The sequence below is a fragment of the Pseudonaja textilis genome, chromosome 13 (assembly GCF_049901715.1).
Source record: "Pseudonaja textilis isolate UNSWEBS1 chromosome 13, rPseTex1.2, whole genome shotgun sequence".
Lineage (NCBI taxonomy): Eukaryota > Metazoa > Chordata > Lepidosauria > Squamata > Elapidae > Pseudonaja > Pseudonaja textilis.
In genome coordinates this window covers 18222043-18239225 of record NC_142002.1, presented here as the reverse complement: position 1 = coordinate 18239225, position 17183 = coordinate 18222043, and the positions used below count along the sequence as shown (strand labels likewise).

Sequence of the window (17183 nt, the reverse complement as noted above, 5' to 3'; positions counted from 1 at the left end):
CCCCACAGCTGGGATTGGCCTACGACTCCCGGCAGCCTCTCAGCTCCGTTCTCAGCTGAGGGGCTCATGGGAGTTGTAGGCTCCCCTCCCTCGGAGGGGCGAAGGTGCTGGCCCTGAAGTAGGAAGGGCCGAGTTTGAGGGAACTGAAAACTTTGCTCCATGCTGTCAAAAAAAACCCATTGGCCTACCTCACGGGGTTGTTGTGAAGGGTGTCAAAGAAAGCTAGGACACAATAGCTCAGTTATCCACAAAAATGATAAAGGCGGGACACAAATAAATGAAATAAATAAAACTGTATTTTAAATAAAGAAATAAAACCGTCTTCCCGGATTACTGATGGCTTTTAGGTGGGTTGCCTTTTGTAGAATGCAAGAAATGTTTCCCATTTAGTAACAGTGGCACTGAAAAAAGCAGTTTACGACTGGTTCCATCCTTGGACTTACGACCTTACAGCATCCCTACAATCACATCATGGTTGCAACATTCCAGAGTTGTGTGATTGCCATTTGAAATCTTCCCAGCCAACTCTGGATAAGCAGTCAATGGGGACAGATTCACTTAATGACCATGTGCTTAGCAACTGTAGCAATCTGTTTACTGACCACGGCAAAAAAAAAGTTGTGAAACTGGATGTTACTCACTTAAAAGTCACTTCGCTTAGCAATACAATTGTGGTTGCAAATGGTCGTTTAAGTCCAGGATTCCCTGTACCTTGCTTCCTTTTTTCTACTTTTCACCCTGGTAAAATCCAAAGTTTTAACCAGCATAGTGTTGAGCTATGCTCTGCCAAAAGCAGTTGAAAAATTAATAAACAGTGAAGCACTGTTTTCCCAGGACGCTGTCTTGCTATCAATCCAGACACGGCTGCAATTGTGTAGCAGCTGGCCTTGAAAAACTGTTGGCAAAGTGCTAAATTGTATTATTTCGCGAAGGCTTTTTTCCCTCTTTTTGCATGTAAGCAAGCTTTCCTGAACGCTGTAATTAAAAACATTCCAGCAATGACAGAAAACTCCTTAAGCCATCGTGCACATTTCTAAGTATACATCCTCATTTACACTCAGTACCCCAAGTAGCAAGATAAAACAAAACGTGAAAATGTTTCTATCAGCAAGGTCTGGTATGTGGCAGCGACCTGTCTTTTCAGCAAGACAATCCCAAAGGAAATGCAGAGGAAGAAATAACTATACTTGGATATACTTAGTACTGTGACAATACTGTTCACTTTATTGTGTAATATAAAAGAAAAATACAATGACAAAGAGATTTCTGTTCACTGAAGAAAGAGATGATGTGTTTCAGTGATATAAAGGAACGGATTCAACAAACAGCCCTTCAAAAATTGGGCCAGTTTATGGAAACAGTCCCTTCTTCGAGGTACTTGGTCTATTTATCTTTTTCTTTCTGCTCTTTTTCTTTCTTTTCACGCTCTGCTTTGGCTTCTTCTTCTTCGTGCTTCTTTATCAATACTTCCACCTCTTTTTGCTTCAAAACTCTTATTATCGTCTTTCCATTCTCTCGCGTCAGGGTTGCAATTTCAACTGAAACGTAAGGGATGAAAAAGAAAATTAGGAAGGAAGGAAGTTTAATGTCTGAATTAGGTCTGACTGCATCAAAATATATAACAACCAAATGGGCCTCAGAGAACTTATTAAGCTTATTTCTTGTGCTAGTTTTCTAATCAACATTTTAAAAGCAATTTTTCACAGCACCCAGAATATTGCAGAGAACTATTTTTGGCATTATGAGAGGTGATATAGCCCAACAGATTTATTGCAAACTTTTCTACCATGAAGATTTCAAGAGCTTTACAGAGCAATATATTACTTAAAACTATTATTATTCTTATAAAACAATTTAATTGCCTACTAAAGTCAGCAGTGCAATATATTACTTAAAACTATTATTATTCTTATAAAACAATTTAATTGCCTACTAAAGTCAGCAGTGCTGATTAAAAGAAGTTATAAAGGTACAATCAATATCTCAAAATCTAACTCAAGGTAATTCAAAACTCCTAATTACCAAAGACTGGGGTGACATGACTGTTTTAACTACAGCATCCTAAAATTCAACAGCTTTTAAAAAAGTAAGTACAATAAATCAGGAACTAGCAGCACTCTGACAATTGGAATAGCACCTCTTTAAGGAAAGCAAAACTCATACCCCCAAGATCTCAAATCATATCCAAGGCTTACCTTTCTCTGCTGACAGTTTACTAACGTCCATAGTTTTGTTCAGGACTTTGACAGCTAAAGCAAGTGCAGATTGCAAAGTCATTTCTCCCTCTTTGTAATCTTGTTTTAGCATTGATACAGCTGCCTGTTAAAACAACAGAAAAGCACTGCAGTTGATTCTTGCTCATTCATTCATTCACTCATTCGTCCATTAATTCAATTTTTAAAACTGTCTATTTCAGCCAAGGGATTTGGGGCAACTTACAACCCTAAAATTACATTAAAATAGCAAAGCCTGGTAGTCAAAACTACAATACTTCCATTCATCAAAATGAACATAAATCTCCTAATTATCCACCAGGATCCCCCAAAGGATCAGTTAAAAATAAAACCAACACAAGAATATAGAAAGAACGAGGAATTCTATAGAGCAAGTCACAGCAATATTAAACTCCATTAGAAATTACCGAAGGTTCAATGAAAGAGTATTGACTTTGCTTCATACCCAAAGTTAATGGACTTCTCTTTGGAAAAAAATTCCTAACTGGAAAATGCCCGAATCCTGCCCAAATCCAACAATCCGGATCTACAGATCCCCAAATCTCTGGTAGTCTTGGCTGCTGTGTTTTTCACCAGTCAAAAGTCTCTGAATACTTTCCAAGGCTCCTTTTGCACACATAAGTGTTTTTCCCCTTCCGCAGGATTATTTTCCTAGCTGCTAAGATCAGTGTTAATTCTTGCAACATGTCTTTTGCAAGAATTCTCCAAGCTTTCAAACATGGAGAAGAAAACATAAACACCCAAAGCGCTAAAAAAAAAATCTGTTTGGGGGGTAATGGGCAGTTTCAAAATTTGATAGGTAGATACACAGGTAAATAAATAAACTTACCGCGTTGTTGTTTCCAATGCAGGTGGCTTTCCACCCACCGTAATTCCCACTAGGATCACTTTGATATAACTGGAAACCATAGTGTTTATCCCAGCCAATGTAAAGCAGCGAAACACCAAAAGGACGTTTTCCTGTTAAGGACACGAATAATTTAAATTAAGCGCTGAGATTTATACCAAGGGAAAAAACATTGTGCTTGCCAAGAAGGAAGACTTAACAAATTGCTTTGCATTTACCGCTCTGTGAGATAAATTGTAACACATTCCTTCCAAGTGTAAAATTATACTACAGATAGTCCTTGACTTACGACAGTTCATTTAGTGACTGGTCCAAATTACAATGAACCTTGGTCATGTGATCAAAATTCGGTGCTTGGCAACTGGCATGTACTTATGACGGTTGCAGAGTCCTGGGATTGTGTGGTCCAAGGGGTAGCCAGATTCACTTAATAACCGTATTACTTAACTGCTGCAGTGATTCACTTAAATGTGGCAAAAAAGGTTGTAAAATGGGGCAAAGCTCACTTAACAGCTGTCTTACAGAAAATTTGGGCTCAATTGGCCCTAAGTGGCCATAAGTCAAGAACTACCTGTACAGATGAGGAGGAAGGTGGTTTATTTATTTACAAACCGACGATACCCAAATCTGTGAATCAACTTCTTCATAAAAAAAGAGAGCCAAAATTTAAAAATAAGCTGTGTTTTTTTAAACTTCCAAGCGGACTTTTGAGGCAGACCTAAAGGAAATTAAATCTGTTCCCTGGAGCGATTTAATTTCATCAGACTGAAATGGAGCTGTCATTCTTTGTTAGCTTTCTAGATTCAAATAAAGCATCCATCAACACACCCTAAGAATATGACAGGTGTTCCTTACATGAGCCAGACATTTCTTCCACACTTAACTTCATCTGACAAATTATAAAAGTTACCTCCAAATTGTGTATAGGCTTGTTTGATATCACACAGGGCTGTTACTAATTGCTCGCAAGGAATTGGCTCTTGATACTGCAACAGATATCTGAAACACGAAAATACAAACATATGCCGAGGATGAAGAAGCTGTAACTAAGAAAGAAACCCTTCTTGGAGAACTCTTAGATTGAATATAAGGCCGTGGAACAAAAGAGAATCTTATTTTTAATGGGGATAGAAACAGCCCTGCCATTAAGCTTTATAGCAAATAAAATAAAGCTTTAAAGCTTTTTCTTCAAAATAAGGATAGTCTCTACTCTGTTTCATTTTCCCACTGCAATCTCTGCTTTTTTTCTCTAGCAATATGGACAGTTCGGCTGCAATCAGGATATTATATGAGCTAAATTTGGACAGTTACACAGCATACAAGGATCAAGCCTTGGCAAAGGAGTGACACAAAATCCAAAAAGTTGCCTTTTAAAGGCCAGATGAAATTCAGAGAAGTCACCCAACTCCCCTTCAAATAATCATCTGGGTGTTTCTTTTTTGGGGGCTGGGGGAGGCAGTACTCTGGATTTCTGAATAATGTTTTGGTGGACCCTAAACGTGGAAGGTGCTGGAGAGCCTGCACAATTGTGAATATATTCCCACACTTTGCATGTTGAAACACATTAATAACACAGTAATAATTCTAGCTGTTTTGCCAACCTGATAAACCTTAGTTTCCAAGTACATTTGTGATGACTTGTTAACGAACTGAGAAAATCAGTACCTTTGTGCAATCAACCGCAGTTCGTTGGTGAGCACGTTGGCATCTGAAGTAATGCCGGCCACGCTGCAGGCCATATCTCTGAAACATACAAAATGATCTGAATGAGACCAGGAGCTCTGTGGTCTGTTCTTCAACCATCGGTTCTTGCCAGCCATGCCAACTATAAAAGGCGTTACAGTAATAGCAATCGCCCTTAGACATATATACTGCCTCATGGTGCTTTACAGCCCTCTCTAAGCGGTTTACAAAGTCAGCCTGTTGCCTCCAGCAATCTGGGTCCTCGTAGTAATAGCAATAAACTACACATGCCAGTGGTGAGGCTGGTGGAATGGTTGGACTTGCAAGCCAACACATCTGGCAGGCGTTACACTGGGGAAAAGGTTGGCTGGAGAATTCTGGGAGTTGAAATCCACACATTTTTTTTAAATTGCCAAGGTTAGAAACGCTACATTAAAGAAATGGAATCTTATTAACTCTATGCAACTGTAAATATCCTATAAACACTGTAAACATTTACGCAAAGTTAAAACTGGAGTTGGTTTTATTTTAAGTCGAGGGTTCCGTACTTTGACATGACACCCCACTTCATTCCCTAGGCATTCGATCTTCAGCCTCAATGTGGGTCTTGGCCCGAAAAATATTGTGGGGTCCCTGGTGATCGGTGGTTTCCTTGCAGATGTTTCACTACCAAGCTAGTTAACATCATCCATGCTGATGTGACTTAGTTTGTGTAATGAACTATCTACAAGACGACAACCAAGTTCACAGAGCAGTAAGGACCCCACCATCCTTATCCTCTTCCTCCTCTTCTCCTTCACAAGCCCCACTCTCTTTTAGCACTGGTATTACCTAGTTGGGTCATGAAATGTCTGCAAGAAAAGCACCAAGCTCAGAGACCACCAAGGACCTCACACTTCACACCCAAGCTACAAATATTCCCTTCTATCTGAAGAAACCATTCCCAGAACATTTTTAACTATCTCAAATTCAAGCAGAAATCCAAGAACCTGACTTCAAGGAGATCACCTGTGAAGCATGCAGATTAAAAAAAAAAAATCCTCCAGAACCTCACTCACTCGTTGAGTTTATATATTTTCTCTGAAAAAAAGACTTCATCCAGAAGCTTGTGGATGTTCCGTCTTTCTGCTGCTAACAGCACTCCATTGTTGGCAAGAATTCCCAAGCAGGTCCCAGCATGGCCTATGGCTTCCATTGCATATTCCACTTGATACAGACGACCTAGGAGAAGACCATGAAGAGCGGTGTTACTACGGGGTCAAATCTGAGGCCACCACCTCGCGTTGAAGTATCAGGACACTGAAGCCAATCTTCTGTACAATGGTTACGCTAGAAGAACAAAACATACCCTCCAAATAACATAGAATCATAGGGCTGGATAGGAACTTGAAGGTTTTTTAATCCAATCCCCTCCCTGCTCATGACAGGACACGTCCCATTTTGGTCAAATAATTGTCCAGTGTACTTTTGACAAGCTCCAGCGATGTAGCAACCCATAACTCTGGGAGGTAAGTAGTTCCATTTATTGATTCCTCTCAATGTCAGAAAATTTCTCTTTAAATCTCTTTAACAAGCTTCCACCCACCACTACTTCTGCTTTCAGCTTCCTTGGAGAATAGGTTGATACCCCTCCTTCTCTGTGACAGCTTTTCAAGTAATGAAAAACAGTTATCATGTCCCCTAATTCTTCAATACCTAGCTCTCTCAACTGAAAAAAAGGGAATGAAATTATACATTTACAACTCTCCTTTTTAAAAGCAACGTTAATGCAAAATAATATTGCGGTAACAATGCAATACTTATTGCTTTGGTAATGAAGAACCAAATGTTCGCTGCTTATAATATAACCCTAGATATGGGATCGCAGAGTTGGAATTCAATTTAGATTACGTGGCTTTCTGGTTCTCACGGCTTCTCTCTCTCTTTGCGAGGTAGTTACCTTCAGGGGAAAAGATGGTCGTTCGAGAATCATATCTTCGAGACTGCAAGGAAAAAGTTTGTTTTGTTAATGAATAAAGCACTCAATGACAAAAGGGCGATCTTAATGCTCCCAATCACTAGTACAGTAAGGAGCATCTTTGGAATAGTGATTCAAGGCAGCCATCAAGCTCCCTGTCAGGGATGGCTCTGCACCACTCTGTTCCATATGAAATTAGCCCAAATTTGAATAGGCTGCTCAGAGTTGCCTTCTCAGGAAGATAGGCAGCATATAAATTTAATGAATAAATAAATATTCATTGGGACCCCCCAAAGAAGTGATTAAGAAGCACCGAAGTGTTTACTTTTTCCCTGAAAAAGGGAACGACAATTATCCTTGGTAATATGATGTATGGAATCCTATTCGCAAGGCAGGGGAATTCTGGGAGTTGAAGTCCATACATCTTCAAGTTGCCAAGGTTGGGGAACACTGCTCTAGGCAGGTGGAATTGTTATAAAAGGGGGAAATCATGTTTAATAATTTCATTATAAACTGGATTTCTGAAAATGAATGGGCAAGACTGCATAGCTGCTCTGATACATACAGCCTAACATTTATGATCTACACAACACAAATCTTTCTGAAACTGGGACACAAAAACTCACCATGGTGCTTCTGGGTTGGACTTAGCTGTAAAAGAGGGAAAAAGAGAAGAAAAATCCAATTATGCACATGTGTCAAAATCAAAACATTCCAAATTTCCAACATAACTGCTGAGATAATAAGAAAAGCTGGCCTCTGGAAGAAAGGATGTTAAAAGAAGAGCAAAGATTTATCCTTTGCCTGCAAATGCTACTGAACTAGTTCTATAAAAGATAACTTCATTTTGCTTAAAAGCTTCTGCTGTCGCCTCTAACTAGCTGAAGTTGTGAATTGTGAAAGCGAAACTAAAAGCAGTTTCTCAATGTTTTGGGGAGTGTTGCAATCATCAGCAAATGGCTAGAAATACAGGATGAGACTAGGCCCTTGATAAAAAGTGACTGGAACTAGAAACTGGGTGACCATGAATTCAAGTCCCGTCTTAGACACAAAACCAGTTGGGTGACCTCGTCCAATTTCCCATGCATTCAACTCCAGGATATCCCACAAATCAGGATAGAAAGCAATCGGGTCTTGCATTCAGAAGAAGACAGAATATTCTTGGTCCAAAGTAACACCAGGCTAGAAACCAGGAGACCATGAGTTCTAGTAGCTCACTGGATATCCATGAGCTGTCCCTTCTCTCTCAGCCCTAAGGAGGAGGCCAGGGCAAACCGCTTTTGAAAAGGTGCTCAAGAAAATTGCACGGACTTCTCCAAGCAGTTATCAGAAACTGAGATTTTACTCTAAGGGGCAGACAAAAAAGCAGAGCTTAACTGAAATTTAAATCCACATTAGCGAACCAAGGATTCCAATACATACTAGACGTTTTACCTGTCTACTTTCCTTTCTACTTATCTGTCCATCTACCCACCTACCACCCATCTATTACACTATTGCATCCATCCATCCACCTAACTAGCCACCTCCCTACCTACCTACTTACCTACAATCCACCTATCCATCTCCTTACCCCACCTCCCTACCCTCCCTCCATCTCCCTGTCCATCTATTTACCTATCTACCTAGCCACCTTCCGTCTCCCTGTCCACCTACTTAAGGTACCTACCTAACCCCTCACCCACAGTCCCTCCCACATCCCCCTATCTCCCATTTCCCTATCCACCTACTACTTACCTATCTACCTACTCAGCATCCATCACCCTAACCATCCATGTACTTAGCAATAGCACTTAGACTTATATACGGCTTCACAGTGCTTTTCCAGCCCTCTCTACAGAGTCGGCCAATTTGCCCCCAACAATCTGGGTCCTCCTTTTACCCAACCTCCGAAGGATGGAAGGATGAGTCAACCTTGAACTTATATACCTACCCACACACCCTTCCATCTTCCTATCCCCCTACCTACCTACAGTATTTACCTATCATCCATCCATCCTCCGTCTCCCTAACTATCCCCCTACCTATCTACCTACATACTCACCCACCCACCCTCCATCCCCCTATCTACCCTAATCCCCCATCCACCCTCTTCTTCTTTTGGGCCACCCCTCCAGCCACCTTCCTACCTGAATGAATAAATAAATATTCGTCTACCCACCTACTCACCCATCCAGCCCCTGTAATTTTTACACTTTTTGTGGAATAGCTTCACTGGCCAGCCCGTCCACCTGTCCAATTACCTACCACTCACCTGTCCACCGACCCACCTACCTATTGTGGTGCCTATTGATCTTCTCCCCTACTTACGTCCCCTCCCTCCCTCCCTTGTCTACCTATCAATACACCTGCCTGACAATCAATCAATCCATATGATGAGAGCCATTTTTCCCTATTCCCTGCACAGTCATCCTACCCAGCCGGGGCCAGGAGAAAGGCGACAGTCCCGGGGAGACAGCCGGCAGAGGAACACCCCACCGGCGACCGGGGCCGCCCCCGTCCCACCACCCTGCCCTGCAAGAGGCTCCGACCCGGCGGCTCCCCGAACGGAGAAACCCCGCTCGGCCCCTCACCTCCGGCCGCTCTCCGCCGCCTTCCAAAATGGTCGCCTCGCGCCTGCGCAGTCGCGACCCGCTCAGAGAGCCTGCCGGGCGCGAGGTGTAAAATTCGCTTCCTAGACGGGTCCCTTTTCGAGCCGGAATTCCGGAGCGTGGCCTCGAGCGCCATGTTTGTTGTGGGCAGGCAGGGAATTTAAACGGGTCGGGGTACGTAAATAGAGGATGCCTCCTATTTCAGCAGAGGGCAGGTCTTAGCTAGGTAGGCATAGAAATAAAATTTATAATTTATATAAACATAAGGATAATAAGTCTTGAAAGGATAAATAGGGTTGGACTTGGATGGGAGGCCACCAGGTAATGCACCTCATAGGTTAGACAGGAACGAGCATTTTAAGAGGTAGCAAGCCATGTTCTGTATGGCCAAGGAAACTTGCATGGAGATTAAAGGAGCTCAAATAATAGTAATATCTAATAATAAATAATCATACTCTTTCACACTCAGGGCTCCAAACGGTGCGTAGAGAGGAAAAACTGGTATTGTGTTTTGTCTTTTAAAAGTAAATATGTAAACACATTACACTGTACTTTGAAACAGGTCTCATCTGTATATTTTACTGAAATCCAAGAGCAATCTGGTCTTTATTGCAGGACTGACAGAGGAACTGAGCCTCAATGGGGTTTCTAATACGTGGGGCATTGTAGTCTGTTGTAGTCCAAAGGAGGAGCTAGGTTAAAGTGGAAATAAAGTTTCACAACATAGCCTATTAGCCTTGGATTTCCCATTTTTAAAATCGATGTCAAGTTCTATAAGGCACATGAGGCTTTTGTGCTATGCAGAGATGTATATCTCCTTCTTCTATCTATATAAAAGCGAAATCCCACTCACACATCGTCACAAAATCTCTAGAACCGTAAAGCCTACAAACTTGAAATTGGGCACATTATGTTCCTCTTGGGCTTCTAGGGGCTCACTAACAAAGAGTTTTTCGAAACGACCATCAGAGCATTAGCATTTCCTATATTATTATTATTAACACGCTCTGATGCTAAGGAGTTCTACTCCCCCTCCCCAATTGAAAAGAAATCTGTTCCAGATGCAAAACACAAGCAGAGGAGTTTCAGTTTCAGAGCACCAAACAGCTTTAGTATTGAACAGTTGAGCTAAGCCACGCCCAGGCTCCTTGCTGTCTACTTCTTGCTCACACAGCAAATACTGTTTCAGTTTCCCAACAGCCTTTAACTCTTATCACACATCAACGGGACACTAGCCAGATGAATACTGATGGGTGCTGGTAGGCAGAGGCAGAATTTTTTCCTTCTTATTTTCCTCCCCAAAAGCTAAGCCTGATCACATAGCTTCATAGCGAAGCACGGGTATCCAAGCTAGTATTTTAATAAAACCACTTTACTGAATGTTCAGAGTAAGATTTACAACCATTTTTGTGTGGATTCTGTACACACCAGATGGGCAAAAGCTGAGAGGACTTTGCACCAACCCTCTGACAAAAACTACAAAGAAACATCACCCCCCAAAATGCAGAATGTGCTAATGAAGATTATAAACAAGTTTCCATTCTGTCGGAAGATTAATTATTGCTGCCAATCCCCAGCTGAACATCGGAACTCAAAAACAGACAGTTTGACATTTTCTTTCTTTCTTCTGGCATAAGCGCCAAAATAAAACCAAATCATATTTTACACGTATAACCGGACTGAGCCTGAAAAGAATTCTTCAGTAGCAACATAAACTTTCCCAGTTGTGGTTTTATACATTTTTTTTTTTGCCGACTTCCACCTTGATAATATCGGTAATGGTGTTCTCAGACATGGTGTCAGTCCTCAAGATTTTCTTCCTTTGCTTTGCATCTTTCAGCTGTCATAAGTACGGGGGGGAGGAGCGGGGACATGGTTATGGGATGCGGGCTGGAGGTGTTACAAAACAGAACTGTATAAGTTGTTGAGGGGAAGGTTCTTGCTTAGGCTTCTATCCTATGCTATGCACAGCCGCAATTCTTTATCAAAATATGTCAAGGTCAATGGACAGAGGCCTTATCACCACCTGGAGATGCCCACATGATGCTATACACAACTTTTAATTGGATGAGCCAATTGAATTATTGGGGGTGGGAACGTTGCCATCACTTCGTATATGTGATTTATGCACTCATTTTCTCAGATCCAGAATTCTTTTGTTGCTACCACTTGACTTCCAGTAAAAGATACCTTTTCTCTAATTAATGGAGTCCAAGTATTTCTTCTTGGATTTTGAATACAGCACCATCTGACAGACGGTGGCGGATCATTTCCGATAGGATTCTGCCGTCTGGAACCAGATGTGTTCCACCGTCTCTTGGCCCATCTCAACCAGCATCATCAAATGCTTCCACCCGGTTTTGGCTGTGATCATTAAATACTCCTCATTCTCGGGGTACAGGAGGGTGGTGTGAGCGGCAACCACGAGCGACTGGGCGTATCTCCCACACACCAGAAGAAACAGGCTGGCTCGCTCTTCCGGGATCAAAGGAACCACGCTTTCAAACCCTGCCAGGATGTGGCCGCCCACCGAAAGAGGGTCTTTGCTTTCGATCATCATGTACATGATGGCGATGGCGACCTCAAACACGTAGTAGCCGTAACTCATGTCGCTGAAGTCCAAAATCCCAGAGATTCTGTACTGCGGATTGGGAGGGGAGGCGGAAACCACGTCAACTAGAATGTTGTGGTCATTGAAGTCCCCGTGATTGATACCTAAACGGTGGAAAGAGAAGGTCACTCGAGGCTACCTTGGATTGTGAAGTTGAGGGATGTCTGTGCTTCTCTCATGTCACAAGGCAGTTTAGGGAGGGCTTAGTGAGGCATGGACCTTTTCTCACCTATTCTGGTGATTAAGGCTACAATCAGTTGTGGGGAAAAAACAGCAGAGAAGGAGATTGATTGATTTATAGTTTGTATTTCTTAACTGCCCATCTTCCTCAAAGAGATTTAAATTAATTTAATTCAGCCTTGGAAGCATCTTCTGGAAAGGAAGGGTCACTTGGCAGTGGCCCTTGCTTGAGAAGTGATCTGTCTGTCTGTCTACTGTATCTATCTACTGCAACTATCTATATCTACCTACCTACCTACCTATGTCTCTGTTTCTATATCTAACTATCCTCCCATCTAATTTGCATAGCTGCCCATCGCACAGTAGGGAAACATCACGCTGGAGGTGGTTGGTAGATTAATAACAGATCTCACCACCTCCTCTTCTGTTCAGCCTATTCCTTCCCCCCATCTTTTAGTTTTATTTATAGCTGATAATTTGTATTTTAGAATGTTTTGCTCTTCTTGTACACATATTGTATTGTTTTTAAACTGTAAGCCACACAGAGTCACCTTGTGGTTAATAAATAAATAAATAAAATAAAGAAGGAAAGGACAGAAAGAAAATGAAAGGAGAGAAAGAGAGAGAGAGAAAGAGAGAGAGAGAGAAAGAAAGAAAGAAGGAAGGAAGGAAGGAAGGAAGGAAGGAAGGAAGGAAGAAAGAAAGAAAGAAAGAAAGAAAGAAAGAAAGAAAGAAAGAAAGAAAGAAAGAAAGAAAGAAGAAATAAAGAGCCTCACAATAATTAAAACAGAAGCAGGTTGTTTCTCCAGCTTGCCATGGCTAAAGGAAAATCAAGAGTGATCTCATCATAACTAAATAAAAATACTTACAGGATCGAAATAAGCTCAGTTTTGGAATGACGTTAACTTGGAACTGCTCAATCACCTGTTTCACTGCATCCAGATATTCGCTCTTGCCAAGAGCATACAGGTATTTTTTCAGAAGAGGAACATTTGACAGATTCCAGATAAATTCACCCCTGTGTAAGCTTTTTATCAACGGATGCTGGAATTTCTTTGAAGTGAAAAGAAAACGCAATAAATAAATCATTTTTTGCTAGGATAATGGACATATCTTTGGACTGATAACATCATTTCAGAGGGATTAACTGCAGAGTTTTATTGTCCTAATGCAGCAGTTAGTATGGATACTCTTGTTCCTGAATCCCACTGATAAATCCCAAGTTATACATATTTTATCAAGACAGTATTAAAACATCAACGAAGCCCTAATATCTTGGGTTCTCTATTCCTTATTTGTCTGGCTAGAGTCAGACTGTTGTAATTATTGAATAACTAACTGAAATATATATATTGCAGGAGTATCCAGTGTTGCCATTTTAAGAACTGTGGACTTCAGCTCCCAGAATTCCTCATACAGCTATGTTGACTGGAAAATTCTGGGAGTTGAAGTCCACAGGGCTTAAAGTGGCCAACGTTAGACACCCCTAATATAAAAGTATGGGTTACAACAGCAAGCTTCTTGTATTAAATTTCCCATACACCTTCTCTATAAAAAGCCGCAAAGTCTCCCAAATCAAATTCTACCAATGGTCTAACATGGAAATAAATTCCCATTTCTTTTCTTCTTTAAAGCCCCCTCGTACATCCTCACCTCTGCCAGCGTTTTATCAAGCTTGGCTGCCATCTGTCCAATGTCGTAGAGAACTGGAGGAGTCACGGGGAGAGTGGCTACAGTTTTGCCTGGCAAATAGCTCAACAACCTCACCACAAACGTCTGGGTGCAGAATCCAGTATCTTAAGAGGCAAAAAGAGACTTTAGATTACTAGTCACTTCACAGCTATTGCCCAACTGAGATGCATTCTCTATGGGGGGAAAAACTTCTTGGTAAATATTTACCATTAAAAAGCACACATGGAATATTACACGATCCTATCCAGGCAATTCCTTGAGTGATGATCATAAGGGAATCAGTCTATTATGGTTGTAAATCATAATGCTTGTAAAATGGGTTAGTCACATGACCGATTTATTTTATGACATCTATGCGGTCGTCATTAAGCAAACCAATGGTTTACTATAGGCACAGTTTTGCCCAAAACTAGAAGTGCCCTTTGGCTGTTTGCTAGTTATCTTCTTTCTCTAATTGGACCCTGAAGCAGCCAAAACAGAATCAAAGGAGGATTTATCAGGTTTGTGAAAAGCTGAAAGATTAAAAGACGTACCAACCAATCTATAAGAACAAACCCTAGCGCTGATGATGTTCCCTAGTTGGGTAATGAAATGTTTGCAAAAAAAAAAAGCCCCAACCAAGCTCAGAGAGTACCAAGAGTCCCACAGAACACAACAGCCTAATCAAGGAAGCACCAAGACCACCCCAAGCCACACTGAGAGACAAAGGCACTGTATATAAACACAGAGCAAACCCTATCCCCAATTAAGCACGGATGGTATTCCCTAGTTGGGTAATAAAACGTCTAGAGGGAAACAACCAAACTCAGAGAACACCAAGGAACTCATGGGACAAATTATATTAAGGAAGGAAAATAACTTCCAGAGAGAAGTTAGTTAGGATTACATAATAGTTATGTAATGTGTAGTTATGCATTCTTGATGCAAACAGCTGTTGTTTTGAAAAATACAACAAGATAAGAAGCAGCAAAGGGCACTTTCATTCCTTTTCAAAAAACTACTGGACTTTCTTAGTTTTTTTTTCCCTTCAAAATGTTTCGCTTTCTTCAATTTCTCAAGGAAAAAAACTAAGAAAGTTCAAGTTCCTTTTGGAAATAGTAATAAGTAATAAGTCATGTTTGGGACAAACCTGACTTGTATGAGGGAGAATTTCCACAGACAAAAGGCAACATTTGAAGGCCAACAATACACCCAGTTCCTCACCTACTGTTTCCAGAGACATCACCTTGCCGTCTTGGGTGAGATGGGGCGTGGGCAGAGGAAAACCCTCACCACTCAGAAACATCATGATCTGGGTCTGAACCTCAACAAGATCTGAATTCTGGCTGTCTTCAGCATTTATAATTTTGAGGACAAAGTCCCCAGAGCTTTCTCCTGTCCCTGGGAACGAAGCGGCGGCCACGTGGAAGTTCTGATCATCGTAGCTTGGCAGCGGTCTGAGCCGGGAGACTTCCAGTCCAAATATCCTTCGGACCAGTTCGGTGGCTTGCTTTTCGGTGAACGTTGGCTTAATCAGGGGGCGAGGCTGTGGCGGCAGTGGCTGCTGTTCTCCAGAAGACATGGCGCATCTAAAGAGGAGCAAGAGAACAGCTGAGTTTCTTTCCCCGTACTTGTCAGGAGCTGCAACTGCAAAATTGCAAAGCCAAAGTCCAAAGTTGGGGTCTGCAGAATTCTGGGAGTTGAAGTCTACCCATCAGAAAGGTGCTAAATTGACAAATACACTGATGAGAATCACGGTTGCTATTTGTTGTTCCAAAAACACAAGCTATGCAAATAGGCTCCTTGATTAGTCCTTTATTAAGAGAGGCAAGTCATATGTGATTTAGCCTTATGTATAGAGTGGCATTTTTAAACTATCTAACTTACTATAGGTTTTAGACTAGGTTTTTAATTATTATTTTAATTATTTTAATTTTTTAAATACTCTGTAGTGTGATTGTGATGTGGTGTTTGGGACACTGTGCTGGAGTAGCTTTCAAATTTCATTGTATTTGTAGAATGCAATGACAATAAAGGTATATTCTCTTCTTTAAAAAGTCATATTATCTATCATCTATCTATCTATCTATCTATCTATCTATCTATCTATCTATCTATCTATCTATCTATCTATCTTCTCTCTCTCTAATCTATCACATCTCTTTTCTCTCTCTCTCTCTAATCTATCAATCTAATCTATCACATCTTTCTTCTCTCTCTCTAATCTATCAATCTATCACATCTTTCTTCTCTAATCTATCTCATCTCTTTTTCTTCTATCTCTCTCTAATCTATCTCCTCTCTCTAATAAATCTAACATCCATCCATCCATCCGTCCATCTATCTATCTATCTCGAATGTAGCCTTTTAAAGGTCTGTTGGAAGCAAATAGTTCGCTCCTGGAAGGCCAGAATTTCTGTTTGAAGCTCAAATCTGGTCCCTTACCTGGGCAATATAGGTGTTTAAACTTCTCCACCTTAAGCCAGTTGTGCAAGGAAAGGAGGGTCGTCCCTTTGTCAAAGTCCGCAGGGAGCTGCTGAAATGTTTTTCAGGCGTGCGTGCAATCTAAATCAAAGCAGCATGCAATATTTTCTTCCCAGGTGGAGCAGTACGGCAGCCGGACGTACAGTGCCAGGAGTAAAATAATCCTAAAAAAATTCAACTGCATTCACGAGTTACGAGAAATCCGTCCTTCCAAGCCACAGTCCGCGTGGACATCCGCTGCCGTCCAATCAAAGGAAGGCTTAGAAGTTGGTTTCGCGTCGCCTGGGACCGTTTGTAAGGAGGCTTCCAATTGGCTGTAAGGAAATTCCCCCCCGCCTTCTTTTGTTTTCTGATCCCGAGGCTGATGATTATATTCCTCTCTCCGTGTATTTATTGATGCCAGTTATGATTTTTATTCAAATCACATTAAAAAGCCCAAATTGAACAGGCTTTCATCTGGAGCGTAAATATCTTTTTCCCATCCACGACTTTTAAAAGGGAACTTTACACCTGAAGAGTTAAGTCTGAAGCTTGCATTGCTCTTCCTATTTTTTAGCAGTTCTGCTCTTTTTTCTCCTTTTTTCATCGGTCTGCAATTTCTGCAGAATTGCAAAGTCTGTTTAAAGTTTTACGGCAGTGCTTTTAGGAACTTCAAGAAAGTGTGGAATTCTGGGAGTTGGGAGTCCACACTTCTTAAGAGTTCCCAAGGTTAAGGGCAACAAATAAACCCAACTTTTTCTAGATGGTTATGATTTTAGTGGGTGCTCAAATGCTGCACGGATGCTTTGTGAAAAGCTGACCTTTTCACAACCTTGTAATCCAGGACAGTAGATGGGTTTGCACAGGCTATTAACACGATTTGATTTTGAAGTATTGCGTAAAGCCAACTGATTCACTAAATTAAGATGTGTGACTTTGGTTGCTG

General features: G+C 41.2%; 2 protein-coding genes across 8 annotated transcripts; both read right to left on the bottom strand.

Moving 5' to 3' along the window:
* Nucleotides 1–1201: 1201 nt before the first annotated feature.
* PSMA4 (proteasome 20S subunit alpha 4) lies at nt 1202–9385 on the bottom strand. Of its 5 annotated transcripts, none has more exons than XM_026709629.2 (9): nt 9295–9385; nt 7348–7372; nt 6704–6746; nt 5823–5985; nt 4747–4824; nt 3992–4080; nt 3064–3194; nt 2196–2319; nt 1202–1538 (listed from the first exon to the last, which is right to left on the bottom strand). In XM_026709629.2, the coding sequence occupies exons 2-9, from the start codon at nt 7348–7350 to the stop codon at nt 1384–1386; spliced, it is 786 nt and encodes a 261-aa protein (XP_026565414.2). In that variant the 5' UTR covers nt 7351–7372; nt 9295–9385; the 3' UTR covers nt 1202–1383. The 5 variants fall into 5 exon arrangements, with proteins under 5 accessions (XP_026565414.2, XP_087797704.1, XP_087797705.1 ...); XM_087941578.1 differs by lacking the exon at nt 9295–9385 and adding an exon at nt 8996–9293; XM_087941579.1 differs by lacking the exon at nt 9295–9385 and adding an exon at nt 9200–9289.
* A 1271-nt stretch (nt 9386–10656) lies between these two features.
* HYKK (hydroxylysine kinase) lies at nt 10657–16518 on the bottom strand. 3 transcript variants are annotated; one of them, XM_087941593.1, is made up of 6 exons: nt 16220–16511; nt 14999–15363; nt 13757–13899; nt 12973–13156; nt 11566–12027; nt 11470–11533 (listed from the first exon to the last, which is right to left on the bottom strand). In XM_087941593.1, exons 2-5 carry the CDS (start codon nt 15354–15356, stop codon nt 11579–11581), a joined length of 1134 nt encoding a protein of 377 aa, XP_087797719.1. In that variant the 5' UTR covers nt 15357–15363; nt 16220–16511; the 3' UTR covers nt 11470–11533; nt 11566–11578. The 3 variants fall into 3 exon arrangements, with proteins under 3 accessions (XP_087797717.1, XP_087797718.1, XP_087797719.1); XM_087941591.1 differs by having other exon boundaries at nt 10657–12027; nt 16220–16518; XM_087941592.1 differs by having other exon boundaries at nt 10657–12027; nt 14999–15499; nt 16220–16494.
* Nucleotides 16519–17183: the final 665 nt, after the last annotated feature.